The 18122-nt window shown below is 45.4% G+C and overlaps 1 protein-coding gene across 1 annotated transcript; it reads left to right on the top strand.

The window, feature by feature from the left end:
* The first annotated feature begins 476 nt into the window (after nucleotides 1–476).
* Nucleotides 477–17757, top strand: LOC143541629 (LEC14B homolog). Its single transcript, XM_077034403.1, has 10 exons — nucleotides 477–861; nucleotides 942–1061; nucleotides 1143–1220; nucleotides 1292–1477; nucleotides 1613–1690; nucleotides 1752–1927; nucleotides 1993–2151; nucleotides 2236–2296; nucleotides 2397–2474; nucleotides 17632–17757. The coding sequence occupies exons 1-10, from the start codon at nucleotides 493–495 to the stop codon at nucleotides 17755–17757; spliced, it is 1431 nt and encodes a 476-aa protein (XP_076890518.1). The 5' UTR covers nucleotides 477–492.
* The last annotated feature ends 365 nt before the right edge of the window (nucleotides 17758–18122 follow it).

Below are 18122 nucleotides of genomic sequence, written 5' to 3'. Positions count from 1 at the left end.
GTTTGGTTTTATAGTCAAAAGAGTGAGACTGACCGCAAATCAACTCCACCACCAAGTGATCCATGTATATGTATATGTATATGTATATGTATATGTATATGTATATGTAAATCACACTCACACTACCTACCTCATCAATAATAAAATAAAACCCACCTTTTATTCTTTCATCATCGATAATCTGATCAATCGCACGTTGTCACCTCTTTACCATCGCTTCATAATCTTAAACCCTACACAATTCACCTTCTATCAAATCCAATTAAAGCCCTTACAACAAGGTAATTGATCATCCAACCCGATTAATTCGTCTATTTTGTGCTTACTTGAATTTAGGGCTTATCATTTTATCATATCACAGCAATAGTATACTACCTGTAACTTAATTTCAAATTTCACAACTGAATGCTGTTAATGCTTATGTATATATATATATATATATATATATATATATATATATATATATATGTAGGAGAGTCCACCCTTTAGGATATGAGCAGGTTAAGAAAGTCGGTCCGCCAGTGCGGGTTAGACGGTGGCGGTATAATTGGCGGCATGGCCGCTTCCGGTGAGGGCTTACCGGAGATTGCGGTAGTAACAAACCTTTGGTCTCAACCCCATAAGTTATTTACCCGAGTGGCATCCGGTAAACTCGAAAAGTTACCCATTTCCCCGGTTAAAATGTTGGCCCGTCGAGAAGGTAATTACACCGGGAGGTCGAGATTCACGTCTTCCGACCGGTGCCATCTGTCGAACAGATATCTGCCTGTTAATGGCCCGTCTGTTATCGATAGGATGGATAGTTGTGCTTATGTTTCACAGTTTTCGGCAGATGGTACTCTTTTTGTTGCGGGATTTCAGGTATAATGTGCAAATTAATCTATAGTTTTTTTTTCATTCTGTTTATCTCGTAATCTTGATTATAATCGTTTTCTATACAGGACAGTGATATTAAGATATACAGTGTTGATAACAATTGGAAAGTTAAGAAAAATATCCGTGCGAGAAGCTTGCGTTGGACGATCACCGACACGTCTCTTTCACCCGATCAACGTTTCCTTGTAATATATAATATGTATCATCTTAGTTTTATTTTTCATGAATCATTAACGTATTTGATGTTTTAATTTCGTATCGGGCAGGTTTATTCAAGTATGTTCCCTATTGTTCATATTGTGGATACTGGATCAAGTATGACTGAGTCGGTTGCAAATGTTACGGTATATATATATTTTTTGCAGTGTCTTATGTGTTTTTTGCTACTGTCTTAATTTTTTTTGGGGTTTTGCAGGAGAAACATGAGGGGCTGGATTTTTCTGGTCACGATGATGATGATCATGATGATTATTCATTTGGGATTTTTTCTGTAAAATTTTCAACTGATGGACGAGAACTTGTGGCTGCAAGTAGTGATGATTCAATATATGTTTATGATCTTGCAGCCAATAAGTTGAACGTTCGAATACCAGCACATAGGGTATGATACAAAATTACAAATATTATAAATGCTTATTACATAATATCAAAGAATGTATTTTTGTTAAACTTTTGTGGATTTGATTTTGAGTATTGGTGATATTCCTAAACGATTTGTTTATGTTATACATTGCAGTCGGATGTTAACACTGTTTGTTTTGCTGATGAAGCTGGTCATGTTTTATATTCTGGGAGTGATGATCACCTTTGTAAGGTAAACTCTTGAGGATGTTTTTTAAATTACAATGTATTATTTAACTAATAACTTACTTTAGGTTTGGGATAGGCGATGTCTTGGTACAAGAGGGAAAGAATCTGGAATCCTTGCCGGACATCTTGAAGGAATTACATTCATTGATAGTCACGGAGATGGCAAATATTTCATTTCAAATGGAAAAGATCAAACTATTAAACTATGGGATATTAGGAAAATGTCCTCAAATACTCGCGGGTATAGTCAATCTATCTTTTTTATATATAATCGTAGATCTGTTACTTATGTTATGTTTTATGCAGAGTTGTAATGCCTAGACATGTTGAATGGGATTATAGATGGATGGAATACCCGTCACATTTGAGAAACCGAAAACATCCAAATGATTTATCTATTGCTACATATAGAGGTCACAGAGTCTTGCGAACACTCATTAGATGCTATTTCTCCCCATCATACAGGTTTTTTTTATACTTATTTACCGGTTTCACGTGATTGAAGTTAATATATTAATATATTGTAATCTTTGATCACTACTGCTGCAGCACGGGGCAGAAGTACATATACACTGGATCCGCTGATGCGCACATTTATATTTATGATATGGTAACTTTTAACTTTTGTTTTGTGAACCATTTTAATTTGTTTGCAAAAAATAATCTTTTTCTTGGTTATGTTTATGTTTAATGTTTTTTTTTTGTTTCAGTTGAGTGGAGCTGAGGTTGCAAGACTCAAATTTCATGACCAAATTGTGAGAGATTGCAGTTGTAATCTCTCACAAGAGGTAGGTCCCAACAGAGACCAGTTGGTCCCGCAAGACTCACCTGGAGCAGGGACGTCTGCGCAAAGGCCATCTGCCCCCGCAGGACCCACCATGCTCATAGGATCTTACGCGCAGTACACAAGCTGAACACGCAGGGAAAGCCTCCCAATGGTGAAGTACCCCGCCTGTTCCCGCAGTTGCGGATACAAGCCATCAGGAAAGGCTACCCGCAGACAGCAGGGCTACACGCACAAGACATTAGCTACTTCAGTAGTCACATGAAGGGATGAGCAAGGCGGGAACAATCCCGCCTAAATGAGCCAGTCTGATTCTGAAAGATCTCTTGTACCATACCTACTAAAGTATGGATAGGACAGACGATCTGACCAGAACAGCCCATGAGCCAATCACAGGGTGACAGCTCATCGACAACAGGACGAGGAGGAGCACCCTCTAGTACTGTTTGTCACTATTAGCCGCTGCCTACTCACCAACCCTTACTAAGGAGCATGCGCGGCCTACAGTTGGTGGAATAGTGTTACTGTTGGCCGTAACCTATTCACCAACCAGCATGGCCTGCGTACAATCCACAGTAAGAAGGACATGCATAATATACAGTTGGTGGAATAGTGCAGCCGACTTTGTTACTGTTGGCCGTAACCTACCCACCAACCAGTATGGCCTGTGCATAGTCCACTGTTGGTTGATCAGGGATACTATTCAGCCGGCTGTACCTTCTAGAAAACCTACCTTCGGCTATAAATACTCCAACATCTTGGAATGGTAAGATCATCTGCTATCCAGTTATCTAGCAATCTCTTAATATACACTTATATTCAGAGCAACCTAGTCTGATTCTCACGCCGGAGGGTGGTCACAAGGAGGAACCCCCCCCTTCTCAGTGACGAGCTTACGGTGTTTGTTTTGCAGGTCTCCTGAAGGACAGCCTTCTCAGCTAGACCTCATTCGTGGGAAACATTACTTAACCCTCAGATTATCTATAATCTGTACCGGGTCACTTAGTGTTTCTTCATTGGCGCCATCCGTGCATAAAAGCTAGAACTATTTTAGTTTTCACAATTTCTGAAGAAATGGTTAACGTTACTCCGGTCCAAAGGCCTGTAACTGACCAAGAAACCCCGGTAACCACCCCAGCAACTGGGGGGAACACCGGCGGTTATACAATCCTTACGAACACTACCCCGACTACCCAAGCCGGGGCAAGTGGAGTAAATATTCCATTGGGGTTCACCGATACCCAACTGGAAAAACGAACGAAGGTCCCTCGCCAAACACTAGATCAAGTGAAGGCGTGGGCCGAAGCACGGCAAAGAGAATTCCAAGCCGAATTGGATGAACGCTTGCGTTCAGCTCAACAGGCTGACGAATTCACCAGTACTCGCCAACACCTCAATATGAGCAGTGACTGCGAGTACTCAGAAGACGAGTTGGAGTCTGATACCGACGCGAACCCTCGCCATAAGGCGAAAGGGAAGCGTAAGGACACGGACGTCCAACCAAAAAGGAATTTTGGGGAAGCTTTTAAACCAATCGCGGAAAAAAACCCGCGTGACTTCTCCAAAACCTTTAGACCAATTGCCACAAATGCAGGAAGGTCAAAATTCGCAAGAGACATTGCGGAGGCAATCGCCCCGAGAAGTGCCAAACAAATGTCAAACATTGGCACTTATGATGGTCTATCCGACCCAGACGACCATCTGAACAGGTTCATTGCGGGGGCTACCGTCAGCAACTGGACGGAACCCACGTGGTGCTACATGTTCCAGATGACTCTGGTCGGAGCAGCCAGGGCATGGTTCGATCGTTTACCGATCCACCACATATATGACTGGGCGGACTTTCAGAACAAGTTCAGCCAGCACTTCAGCCAACAGAGGAAGTACACTGAAGAGCAGTGGACGATCCTCAACTGCGTGAGAGAGGAGGATGAATCTTTACTAGACTTCATCACTCGCTTCAACTCTAAAAAGCTTAGTCTCGGCAACATAAGTGAGGATCTGGTTCGCGCCGCCTTCATCCAAGGCGCCGAATACCCAGAACTTATCCGCACGTTGACGGGTAAGGATGGCATGCCATCCACATGGGATGCCATCATGACGGCGGCAAAGCGCTTTGCCGAGACGGAAAAGCAACTGGGAAGGGACCTTCCCCAGAGTACGCACCTCTACACGCAGAGGACAAGAGAGAACAATGTCCGGATCGCCCGGCAGAACAAAAAGAGGAGGCTAGGTATTTGGCAGTCAAGGGTAAACTTTGACACCTCATCCAGCTCTCGCCCTCTTGTTGGCGGAAGGGACAACACACACCCTTCAAATCGAAAACACCGGTGGACGCCACTCACAAAGAGCGTCACGGAGATATTTGCCACGGAAAAATTGCCATGGCCCAAAGCCCCATCGATCCGGCAGAAACCTAATGCGGATCAAAGCAAATCCTGTGATTTCCACGGGACAAAGGGTCATGGTACTGAAGAGTGCACATCCTTGAGGGATATTATTGAAACATTTGTTAAGGATGGAAGGCTTGCACATCTCGTGGCATCGATCAGGAAGGGAGGAAGGAATGACAACCGGTACAGAGGTAACGGACGAAAGCCCGTCGACATCAGCATCAACATGGTTCATGGCAAGGTCAGAGGAAGAAAAAGACAGGTGATAGAACCATGCGCGTGGAAGGAAGCTGAGGTGCGCTTCCCGCGAGTGCCAGGAGGCCCCAACAAAGAAGGCCCCATCGTCATCAGAAGCCAGCTGGGGCACTACATCACCTCCCGCACTCTTGCTGACAACGGCGCTTCGTCGACAGTGATGTACAGGCAGTTCTTTGATAAGCTGGATGATGAAGACAAGGAACGCCTGGAAACGGTCTACGCTTCAATGGAAGGGTTTGATGGCAGTACAGAAACACCCCTGGGTATCCTATCTTTCCCCGTTACTCTTACTGATGGGAATCATTCACGCACAGAAGACGTGGATTTTGTCGTGATGAAAAAGCCACACCACACATACGACATCCTATTCGGAAGAGATGGGATGGCAAGATTCAACGCCGTGGTATCTTCAGTCCACGGCATGATGGGATGGCCAACAGCTGAGGGTGTAGCAATGATCTCTGGCATTCCCCAGGTATGCATTGCATCTGTCTCATCTAAACCCAAACCGAAGAAGGCTAAACCAACCATCACTGAACCGGAAAAATGGGCCTTCAATGGCAAATACCCCGACCAGGCCGTTACCATTGGACCAACAATTGTTGATCCCACCCGCACCTTACTCAAGCGCTTACTGCAGAAAAACGCTGACATCTTTGCGTGGACACCAGCTGACATGACTGGTGTACCCCGAAGTAAGGCGGAGCATAAGCTCAAATGCGATCCGGCTGTTACGCCAATCGTACAAAAGCGCAGGGTAATGGGGCCTGAACAAACTAACGCGTGTAGAACCCAAGTCAAGGAACTCCTTGACGCAGGCATCGTACGCGTTAGTAGATATCAAACATGGGTTGCAAATCCCGTAATGGTACCGAAGAATGACAAACAATGGCGCATGTGCATAGATTTCAAAGATTTGAACAAAGCATGCCCCAAAGATTGTTATCCGTTACCAGAAATTGATCTCAAAGTGGATTCGTTGGCGCCATTTCGCCTTAAATGCTTCTTGGATGCGTATAAGGGGTACCACCAAATCCACATGGCCATTGATGACCAGGACAAAACCGCATTTCGGACGCCCGATGGTACATTTTGTTATAAAATGATGCCATTCGGACTTAAGAATGCAGGGTCCACGTACCAACGACTAATGGACAAAGAGTTTCATGCCCAAATCGGGAGAAACTTGGAAGTCTATATGGATGATTTGGTCATCAAAAGCCTCGAGCCTGAGGCGATGTTGAAAGACATTGAAGAAACTTTCAACACGCTCCGAAAGATAAACATGAAGCTCAACCCGAGCAAGTGTTCATTTGGGATGGAAGAAGGGAAGTTCTTGGGAGTCATTGTTACTAAAGATGGCTTTAGAGCGAACCCTGAAAAGGTCGAAGCCATTGTTAAAATGGAATCACCTACCACCATCAAACAGGCTCAGACACTGAATGGGCGACTAGTCGCACTTAATCGCTTCTTGGCAAACCATGCGGATAAGTCGTTTCCTTTCGTGTCAACACTGAGAAACTGCCTGAAGAAAACGCACTTCCGCTGTACACCAGAAGCGGAAGCAGCTTTTCAGGAGATTCGGTCACGCCTGATCGAACTTCCAACGCTTACAGCACCACAAGCGGGAGAGGAGTTAATCCTATACCTTTCCGCAACAGATAGAGCAACCGGGGCAGTCTTGCTAGTAGAACGAAAGGGCATCCAGATGCCAATCTATTATGTTAGCCGTGTACTAACAGACGTAGAAACCCGGTACTCTACCCTCGAAAAATTGGTCTTAGCACTTATACACGCTTCACGCAGGTTAAGACGATATTTCCAGGGCCACCCAATCACCATTCTCACCAACTTCAAACTCTTAAATGTTCTAGGCAAACCCGAATTATCGGGACGTCTAGCCAAATGGGCAATTGAATTGGGAGAATATGCAATTAAGTACAAGCCAAGACCAGCCATAAAAGGCCAGGTCTTGGCCGATTTTATTGCAGAAGTCCCCGTTTCGCGGGAAAAAGAGTGCCAGGAGGAGGCTCAACCCTCCCCAGCACAGGACGTCAACGATGTCTGGCGACTCTACACTGATGGAGCAGCCAGTAACGAGGGTTCAGGCGCAGGGTTAAAATTAACCAACCCAGCAGGCCAAGAATATACTTACGCTATTCGGCTGGACTTTCCAAGTACGAATAACGAAGCCGAATATGAAGCATTCTTGGCCGGTTTGAGAATTGCGCGTAAGATGGGAGTGAAAAACTTAGAAGCCCACGTGGATTCCATGCTGGTGGCCAACCAAATAAATGGAACATACACGGCTGTGAATGACACCATGGCCCTGTACCTCGCCCAGGCAAAAACCCTTATGCGTGATTTTAGTGATTGTAAAGTCATACACGTCAAGCGCAGTGAAAACAAATCTGCGGATGCGTTAAGCAAGCTTGCATCACTAGCCTTCACCCACTTGGGAAAGGACATCCGCATTGAACTCCTCGAAGCACCATCAGTCCCGCACAAGGAAATTTGTGTCATCCAGAACAATACAGAAACATGGATGACACCAATAATAAATTACCTTGCAGCAGGAATACTACCAGAGTCAAAAACACAGGCAAGAAAACTACGCTGTAAAGCACTGAATTATCAACTCGTCAATGACATCCTTTACAGACGTAACTTTCTTGGCCCACTCTTGAGATGCGTGGACAACCAAGATGCCGACTACCTCCTAAGGGAAGTACACGAAGGCATCTGTGGGGTACACGCAGGCCCCCGCGCTGTTGTAGCCAAGCTAAACAACGCGGGATACTTTTGGCCGGGGATGCATACGGATGCACTGGCATACATCAGAAAATGCAGGTCTTGCCAGCTTTACGCACCTAACACGCATCGCCCAAAAAACGAACTGGTTCCAGTCACTTCTTCGTGGCCATTTCAGAAGTGGGCCATCGATGTAACAGGCCCATTTCCTACAGCAGCAGGAAATGTTCAGTTCCTAGTGGTAGCCATCGACTACTTCACCAAGTGGATAGAAGCAAAACCTTTAGCCCAAACAACCGCAAAGCATATCAAAAAATTTATTTGGGAATTTATAATCTGTCGTTTTGGACTTCCACAGAATTTGGTGAGCGATAACGGCACCAACTTTGCTGACAAGAAGCTACAACAGTGGCTGAAAGAACTTCAAATCACCCACACCTTTACCTCAGTGGCACACCCGCAAGGTAATGGTGAGGTGGAGAGAGCAAACAAGAGCATCGTCGAAGGCATCAAGAAAAGACTTTTGAAACACAGATCCGGCTGGGTGGACGAGCTTCCGCACGTCCTTTGGGCAAACAGAACGCTGAAGAAGGCCAGTACGGGGGAAACCCCGTTCAGCCTCACTTATGGCACGGAAGCCATGGTCCCGGTCGAAATTGGTCTACCCTCACCAAGGGTCTTGAGTCAGCCAGAAGACAATGATGCGGAAAGACGGTTGGATCTTATGCTAACCGAGGAACGCAGAGATTTAGCCGCAGTGCGTGAAGAGAATTACAAACGACAAATGCAAAAGTACTACAACACGCGGGTAAAACTCTGCAACTTCAAGGAAGGAGACTACATACTGCGTAACAACGAGGCTTCGAACCAAGAACGCCCAGGAAAGTTGGCCCCAGTCTGGGAAGGGCCATATGTTATCAAACAAGTTCTGGGAAAGGGCGCATACCGGCTCGAAAGGCTCGATGGCACTCCCATCCCAAGAACATGGAATGGAGCTCAATTACGCAAATGTTATATGTAGATCAATTCCAATACTTTGTAAAGAAAAGGCCAAGAGCCACTTCTAATGGAAATGATTCTCCTTTCATAATGTGTTTACCTTTATTCTTATGAACTCCCCGCGGGTGCCGGTGTTTACCATAAAGGGGGAGAAGTCGTTACGTGTGGAAGGCGGCAAAACCCGCATAAACACAACGTTAAAAATAAGGGAAACCTACACGCAGGTATGATGTAAGTAAAGTTTAGCCACCCTTGTAAGTGCAAGTGACGGTCTTATCCGCACAATCACAAATAAGGAAGCAAAACTTTAAACTATCATTTACCACGTTCAAAGGTTATCCTAAAAAAAAAAAAAAAAAAAAAAAAAAAAAAAAAATACAAGGAAAAAAGGAAACCCTACACGCAGGTCAGGTATGGGTAAAGTTTAGCCATCCTACCAAGTGCAAGTGACGGTTCTATCCGCACAATCACGAAGGAGGAAGCGAAACTTTAACCCACTATCAACCACGTTCAAAGGTTAACTTATCCTAAATACTTAGAAATGAGGAAAACCTGCACGCAGGTCAGATAAAGGTTAAAGTTTAGCCATCCTACCAAGTGCAAGTGACGGTTCTACCCGCACAATCACGGAAGAGGAAGCGAAACTTTAACCCATCATCAACCACGTTCAAGAGGTTAACTTATTCTAGAACACTTGGAAAATTGCTAACTTAAACTAAGTATGCAAATCATGAGTTTATAAAGCAAGGAATCCAAAGAAGGAAATAACAATCTTATACGCAAAAAAGATTTATATTTCAATAATATATTACAAGAGTGGCCGGGTTACTACCCGCCTAGAAGAGAATCTATACAAGTCTAAGCAATGGAAAGGGATCCTCGGGGTCAAGCTTCAGGGCCGCCTCCACTAGGACCCGCTCCGTCAGAAGAACGGGGTGGTTCGAGGAAAGCTTTGAGGACAGCTAACCCATCATCAGCAACAGCTACTTCATCCACCTTTTCCACCACTGGATGCGGGAAGGCGGCGTATTGGTTCAATGCTTGGTCGTAAATGGCTTCGGTATCCACATCGAACAAAGGGAAGTTGGAAGGCGGGACGCCTTTCTCAACAAACCCTAGACCAAGCATGAAGCCGGCCTTTTCCCCATCATCATGAGAAGCGTTGAGGGCTGCGGTCATAGCATCATCGTAGGAGGTCTCTGAAAAGACCCGACGCACAACCTACAAAGAAAAAATACAAGTATTAGAACCTTTTCTTACAAAAGAAATGCGTGAAGATAAATCTAAACATACCTGAGGCAACGCTTCTCGAAGAAGCCATTGGAGGGCAGCTTGAGCTTCGGTATGGGCGCGTTCGGCTTCGCTCTTGTTAAGGTTGGCAAGTAAAACTTCCTTAGCGGCAGCCTCTTCGACGCCCTTAAGCTTCCGCTCGGTTTGGTCAAGCACCCCCCTCTGGTCCAGGATTTCCTGGAGTTTCTTGGCATCTTCCATTGCCAAGGCATCATGAGCGCGTTGGAGAGCCTCTAATTTGCCTTTCAGCTCCTCATTCTCCAAACGCAGAGGCTCAGCAACGGCTTCAGCCTGGGCAGCCCTCTCGGTTGCGTTTCGCGCAGTTTCCCTGGCCAGCCGAAGCTGTTCATTCACAGCTTGGGCAGCCTTGGAACGGGCCTCGAGTCGCGCCTGAACTTCAACCTCGAGGGCCTTGAAGGCCTTCTCCTTGGCGGCGGCAGCTGCCGCCAGCTGTTGGTTCTCCTCCCGGAGAGCACGCGCTTCAGATACGTCTTTGGCGCGAGCTGCTTTCAACTTGTCGTTTTCACGACAAAGCAGCTCGATGCGCGGCTGCATCCGGGCCTGGAGAACCCGAAGCTCATTGGTTAGCCTACCCTCCTGGTAGCTAGCCATGGCTTCCCCCAACGCACCATGAGGAGCAGCGTGGCGAGCCCAGTCCACGCACTCCACAGGGGTACGAAGGGTTGTTCCTCGGCGTATGTTCCATCGTGGAACATACACTTCATTGGAATCCGACACTGCAAAAGAAACAAAGACAGTAAGGAAAAGATGATAAAAAAAAGGGGAAAAACAAAGGAACCCTACGCACCTGTAGGGTCAATGACAGGCCGATATCCGCCAAACCCATCACCTGAACCTAAAGGAAATCCATCCAACAGGTCAGGCAGATGGGAAGGTGGCAAAGATCGGCGGGAAGCCCTGCGCGTACCTGATGGTCCGGCTGTCGGTGCCGGTGGCGCGGGCATGGTGGCAGCCGCCGTGGTCGCCGTCGTGGTCTCCGCCGCGGTCGCCGCCTCCTTAAAAGCAGCAGTAACCGCCGGTTCCGTGAAGGATGCTGTAAAAATCGCACTCACGGCCGGCGGTGACGTCATCTCGGCCGGAACAGTTGGCTCGATGGAACGAGCAACTGGACCAGCGGATGCAAGCGCAGGCGACTGGGTCGACGCCTCAGGAAGGCTGACCGAGCCTACCGTCATTGGCGAAGAGGTACTCCCCTGCGTTTCACCCAGGATTGCGTCAACATCCACGCCTGCACAAAGAAGAAAGTGTTAAAAGAAAATTATGAAGTGACAAATCTACAAAGGCATTATGATTATACTTACGGGTTTTCTTGACCCTGAACGTACGGACGGGCGGGGAGGAACCCGATGGAGCCGGCCTCTTGGTACCGGTCACCGTCGTCTTCGTTGGTTCTCCGGAGGTAACGGTCGTAGCCTCCGGAGCAGTGGTCTTCTCACCACCGGGCTTCCCCGCCACCTCTTCACTATCTGACTCCGTGTCAGATAGAACCACTGGATCAGCTGTGGCCTTCTCCTTCCCCTTCACGCCGGCAGCAGTCTTCTTCTTCCGCACAAGGGGAGGACCATCTGCGGATTCCTCAGAAAAAGATAGGATGTAAGGATTTCCAACAGCGGGTACAGCATTGAGGGGTTCTGGAAAAAATATCTCCTTACCTGGCCGCCGGTGGCTCAGGATCTCTTGGCCTGGCGGATAGACCTCCACAAACCTATCCGCCGTTTGCTCCAGGATGGGCAACTCATTGTCGTCCAGAGCACGAGTGCCCACCCGTACGGGACGGTCAGCCTCCCGCGGGAACAGGAGCGACTCCAAATTATTCCCCTCTGAAAGAAAACAAACAGTTAGAAAAATAAACTAATATCAGCAAGAAAGACAAGACATACCATAAGGAATAGAGTTCAAACCGTATTCGAGAAGGATAGGAAACCGAGACGCATCCTTCCATACCCGGCTCATCCCCAGCAGCACCATCCCGGACTCCGCAAACCGGTAAACCGGAGATTGGACCCGGGATATCTTCGCGAACCATTCCGCCTCCTGGTAGCTGGAAGCGTGAAGGCTCGGAAGCGCTTGGCCCTTCTTGAACTTCATAGCAATGGGGATGGCGCGGGCAGAGATGTAGAAGAACTCCCGCTTCCACGAACGGAGACTGCGCTCGGTCACGCAGATCTTTAAACCCTTTATACGGGTTGTCAGGGTGTACCACCCTTGGACGCACCTCCAAGTATAGAAGGTCATCAGGCGGTCCACGTAGGGCTCAATACCCAGAATCCGGCACACCCACTCGAAGTGCCGGACCTTGGCAATCGCCATCGGATGCACCTCGGTCAGGTGCACCCCGTGCCTCTCCAGGACACGGTACATAAACTTTGTCAATGGGAACCTAAGGTTTCCATAAACAAAGAATGCAGCATATACCCCGATCTTGCCACTGGGGGCATCGTACACAGTCTGGTGAGATTCAGGAAACTCAGGCTCGAGAGACTCGAGCATGAACTTCCTGACGATGTACTGGTACTGATCGACAGGTAGAGCACACTGGCACTCGCCAGCAGTACTCCTATCGTCGGCTACAGCTTCAGCATCATGAGAAGACATTTTTGCAGAAAGAAGTGATTTCGGGAAAATGCTTGCCTGAAAAAGGGGAGTATTTGCCGGAAATCACTAAGAAGAAGAAGAGAGGTGAAAGTGTGAATTGCAAATAACCCTCTTCCCCTTTATATAGTAATCGCAATTAATGCGGTGAATTTAATGCGGAGGAGAGAGAAATCGACAGTGCAATGAAACTATGACACGTGGCAAAAAGCAAGCTGGCAACAGCTGTTGAAAGGACGTGCCAGTAACTTCACGGCCACGCGCCTGAAAAAACACGCCCACGCGCCTGAAAAAGCGACTGGAATGACCATGTTCTGTCACGTCACCATAACTTCCTGCACGTCCTGACACAGTCAGAAGAAACCGTCACACGACGTTTCAGATGTTTGGATTGTTCTTATCCTCACCAACCTTTCGAATTTCAAAATTCAAAAAGATTCAAAAGTAAGCGGGAAAATACCCCTTACCTTGGCAACCAAGTAACCATAAGACGGATGCGGGTACAGTGTTATGGTCAACCTTCCACATACCTAGCACCCGCAGGGAATTGAAGCCAAGAATACCCCGGCAACAAAGTAACTATAAGACGGGTGCGGATACAGTGTTAAGGCAAAACCCTTCACTTACCTAGCACCCGCAGGGAATTGACGCCAGGAGTACCTTGAAAGTAAAGTAACCGTAAGACGAGCGCGGGTACAGTGTTAAGGCAAAACCCTTCACATACCTAGCGCTCGGCAGGGAATTGAAACCAGGAAGGATCTTCTGGGCAATGCTTGTGGAAACGGAAATAACATCCCCGCATAGCGGGAACGTCGAGAACTACATTGTTTGAGGCTCCAGGATGGAATTGGTGGTTTAAACATAATTGATCACTATGTTCAAAACCACTAAAACCTCAAGGAGAATCCACACAAGTGAGACTCAACGCTCCTGACTTGCGAGAAGGTTACATACCTACCCGCATCATACCCAAAGATCAAGCAAAAAAATCGGGAATTTTTGCAAGTGACATTAGGAAACCCGCGGGAAGAATCCTCACGGAGAACCTTAAAACTAGAAACCCTTTTCAAAACCCCTTGCTCAAAGTCCAAAAGTTCACCTCACTTTATTAAACATTCATGAGAAGAACATTGGACTGGGGGGACTTGAAGAGGTAGGTCCCAGCAGAGACCAGTTGGTCCCGCAAGACTCACCTGGAGCAGGGACGTCTGCGCAAAGGCCATCTGCCCCCGCAGGACCCACCATGCTCATAGGATCTTACGCGCAGTACACAAGCTGAACACGCAGGGAAAGCCTCCCAATGGTGAAGTACCCCGCCTGTTCCCGCAGTTGCGGATACAAGCCATCAGGAAAGGCTACCCGCAGACAGCAGGGCTACACGCACAAGACATTAGCTACTTCAGTAGTCACATGAAGGGATGAGCAAGGCGGGAACAATCCCGCCTAAATGAGCCAGTCTGATTCTGAAAGATCTCTTGTACCATACCTACTAAAGTATGGATAGGACAGACGATCTGACCAGAACAGCCCATGAGCCAATCACAGGGTGACAGCTCATCGACAACAGGACGAGGAGGAGCACCCTCTAGTACTGTTTGTCACTATTAGCCGCTGCCTACTCACCAACCCTTACTAAGGAGCATGCGCGGCCTACAGTTGGTGGAATAGTGTTACTGTTGGCCGTAACCTATTCACCAACCAGCATGGCCTGCGTACAATCCACAGTAAGAAGGACATGCATAATATACAGTTGGTGGAATAGTGCAGCCGACTTTGTTACTGTTGGCCGTAACCTACCCACCAACCAGTATGGCCTGTGCATAGTCCACTGTTGGTTGATCAGGGATACTATTCAGCCGGCTGTACCTTCTAGAAAACCTACCTTCGGCTATAAATACTCCAACATCTTGGAATGGTAAGATCATCTGCTATCCAGTTATCTAGCAATCTCTTAATATACACTTATATTCAGAGCAACCTAGTCTGATTCTCACGCCGGAGGGTGGTCACAAGGAGGAACCCCCCCCTTCTCAGTGACGAGCTTACGGTGTTTGTTTTGCAGGTCTCCTGAAGGACAGCCTTCTCAGCTAGACCTCATTCGTGGGAAACATTACTTAACCCTCAGATTATCTATAATCTGTACCGGGTCACTTAGTGTTATTTCAGCATCCTTTTAGTCCTATGCTTGGCAGCTCATCATGGGATGGGGTGATTGCTAATTGGGAGTTGAGTTAAACAAAAAGACCATATTGCCCATGAAGGTGCTTAAAAATAAAGGTATGTCATGGGTTAATGTAGCGTCACCATATTGTTTGTCCATCAGTCGTTGGATACTTTTGTATGCATGTTGTAGTGTTGCTACTTTTAAGTTTTGTGGCATGCCTGCTGCTGTATGCGGTATGCCTATGTGGTCAATGTTTTCTTTACCAACTATTATAGTCATATAAACTAGTTATCTTTTGTTAGCATTGAACCATTTGATATCATTTCTACAGCATCTTGAACCGGCAAAATGCTAATCAAATCTATCTTCTCTTTAACGATTAACAATGATAACCCCACAACTAGCATGTGAATTATTAGGTGTATTTTCTGTTGAATGAGTTCCTTTGGCCTCAAGCAAGTATTTGAAACAAGTGTCATATATTTAGTAAATATTAACCATAAAGGCCACTTTTTGTGAGGTTGCATTTTGAAAGATATTCAGAGTATAGTCTTCACTTATGAAATTCAAACGAGTAGCTCGAGTTTCATTTAACGAGATTTATTTTTTTACATTTGCATTTTTTGTATCAAGTTTTTCATTGTTACAATCAAGATTTGAGATTCATGATTATTTCCTACTGGTTGAGAATCGAGAACTGCTTCTGCCTGCTCAGTACTTTCCTCTTCGTTTGCTCAGCGAGTTCTTCCTACTGGTTGAGAATTGAAAACTGCCGTTGCAGGGTCTGATTCCTTATTTCATTTTCTTTTTTTCGATATTGGTTCTTAATATTTTGGTATGTATATGAGCCTGCTACGTGGCACATGGGTATAAATTACATTGGCGCATGCTCCTCTTTGGATGATTATTACAAACGACTCAAAAGACTTGGCCGATCAACTTGGAGACATCGACAATGCTGTAACGAGTTAATATCGCCTTGTTTTGCAGTCGATATGTGGACTTCCACGCGAGTTTGACATAATTGGGATGTTTATTAATCAAAGCTCACCGTTTTGGGATCCGGCATAATTTGAATGCATATTTTCATCTTAACAATTAACAAATAACAAATAACAAACCTCTTAATGTTATACCGTATAAAAACACAATTTTTTTCTTCATAAAAGCCATCAACCTAATATTTATATGTGAACTAGCTTAATGTGTTGTGCAATCAATGGTAAATGTCGGCTACTAGCAGTACTAATAGGAGCTCTCTATATTGTTCTTAGGGTGGCAATGAGGCTAGGGACATAATCGGTATCGGTATCGTGCGATACCTGCGGAACACTGCCCGTCCCCAACGGTACCGAAAAAAAGTTGTCGATGGTCGAAGTAGTTGCCACTTGCCACACCCCATCCAATTGATCCATCCTCCAATGCTCTTCTACCGGTGATATGAGTGTCTGAACAACAAACACTTATTTTGATAATTTTAAACCAACTGAAATACTCATTCTTCACATCAAAATCTCTACTCTATATACAAAAATTCTCTACACATGTTATCAAAATTAGATATTTTTAGTATTCCATTGTCCAGCTCGGATTGATCATGAACAAACGGTCGTCAAATTTGTTGGTTAAGTCTGACGAGCGACAATTCGTCAACCCAAAGAAAAAAGATGTTATATATACAGAGATTCCGAAGCCATACACTGACAATTAACGAGAGACTACTTTGTCGAAGATCCAAAATTCAACAGAGATATTTTCAGGCTAAGGTTTGGATGTTGCAGCCATTATTCTTACGGATTGTTGCCGAGTTGGAGGAAAACTTTGAATATTTTTAGCAACGTAATGATGCTAGGGGGAAATCGGGAATTTCATGCCCTCAAAAGTACACGTCCGCTATTCGACAACTTGCATGTGGGGCTGCTGCCGACGTATAGGGTGAGATCAGGGGCGGACATACTAGTAAGTGGGGGGTGTCCCCCGTCCCCTGTGAATTTTTTTTAATGTTAATATACCGAAAATTCCCGACCGACCCCTATAAAATTTTGACCCCGACCCCTGTGAAATTTTGAAGCCGAACCCTGTGTAATTTCAAGACGACCCCCATGAGATTTTGAGACTAACCGTAATAAAAAAAACAATGAAAATTTTATAAATATAATTATATAAACGTTATATAAACAATTTTTCCTATCAATATCAATAAGTCCATAAGTCTAGTATCCAATCCAATTTTAAGCCCAAGACCCAACTCAAACCCGATTCAATTTTTAGCCCAATACCCAACCCATTCTAAAATAATATTTTGTTTTACCAAATCAGTTTACCGCCTCTCAAGTCTCACCCTCTGAATTCTGAAACATTCTGTCGGCCTCCCTGGCTCCAGGCACTCTGCCTCCCTGTCCGCTCGTCTTTTCTCAGCTCATCAGAGGTCTGGAATTGGAAATCGGCCTCTGGCAACCTCTGCGGCTCTGCCTCCTCTAACTCAGTGACTCACGCTCTGCGGTTCTGATAAGGTATAACATAAATACATAATACATTTAATTTATGTCTAATTTAGTTAGACTTTAAGATTTTTAGGTTAATGATGTTTAGATTATGTTAAAAAATGGGGGAATTTTGTGATTTTAGGTTAATAGTTTGATACTTGACAAGTTTGATTACTTGCTAAGTTTGTTGTATTTCTGATCTTATAGGAAGAAAGAATAATGAATCCGATAATGGAGAGATTTCTTAAACAGAAAGGTAATCAAGGATCGTCTTCTAAGACTCCCGAGTTTGTTGAATTGGATGATCTTCCTTCGGATCCTGCCGTTTATTAACCGATCTCTAGTTATAACGTGAATCAACGAGATGCAATAAGAAGAACATATCTACTAAGAGGACCATGTCAACCAAGCGGTGTGGCATTTCCATATAGAATGATCGGTAATGATTCAAGACGTTTTCCGGTTAGTTGGTATACTAATTTTAAGGGATGGTTAGAGTATAGTATAAAAAACGATCATGTTTATTGCTTACATTGCTACTTGTTCAAGGATCAAGTTAAAAATCTCCAATAAGCTTTCATTAGTGAGGGGTTTAACGGTTGGACTAGACAAGATAAAGTTCATCGTCATCAAGGGGAGTTTAATAGTTTGCATAATAAAGCCTTTAAAATGGGTGAAGATTTGCTTAACCAAGATCA

This window comes from Bidens hawaiensis, unplaced genomic scaffold (assembly GCF_021521415.1).
Source record: "Bidens hawaiensis isolate Kalapana, Puna unplaced genomic scaffold, B.hawaiensis_p1.1 tig00000820_1, whole genome shotgun sequence".
Taxonomy (NCBI): domain Eukaryota; kingdom Viridiplantae; phylum Streptophyta; class Magnoliopsida; order Asterales; family Asteraceae; genus Bidens; species Bidens hawaiensis.
The sequence above is the reverse complement of the archived record's forward strand: the minus strand, read 5'-3'. Positions and strand labels throughout refer to the sequence as shown.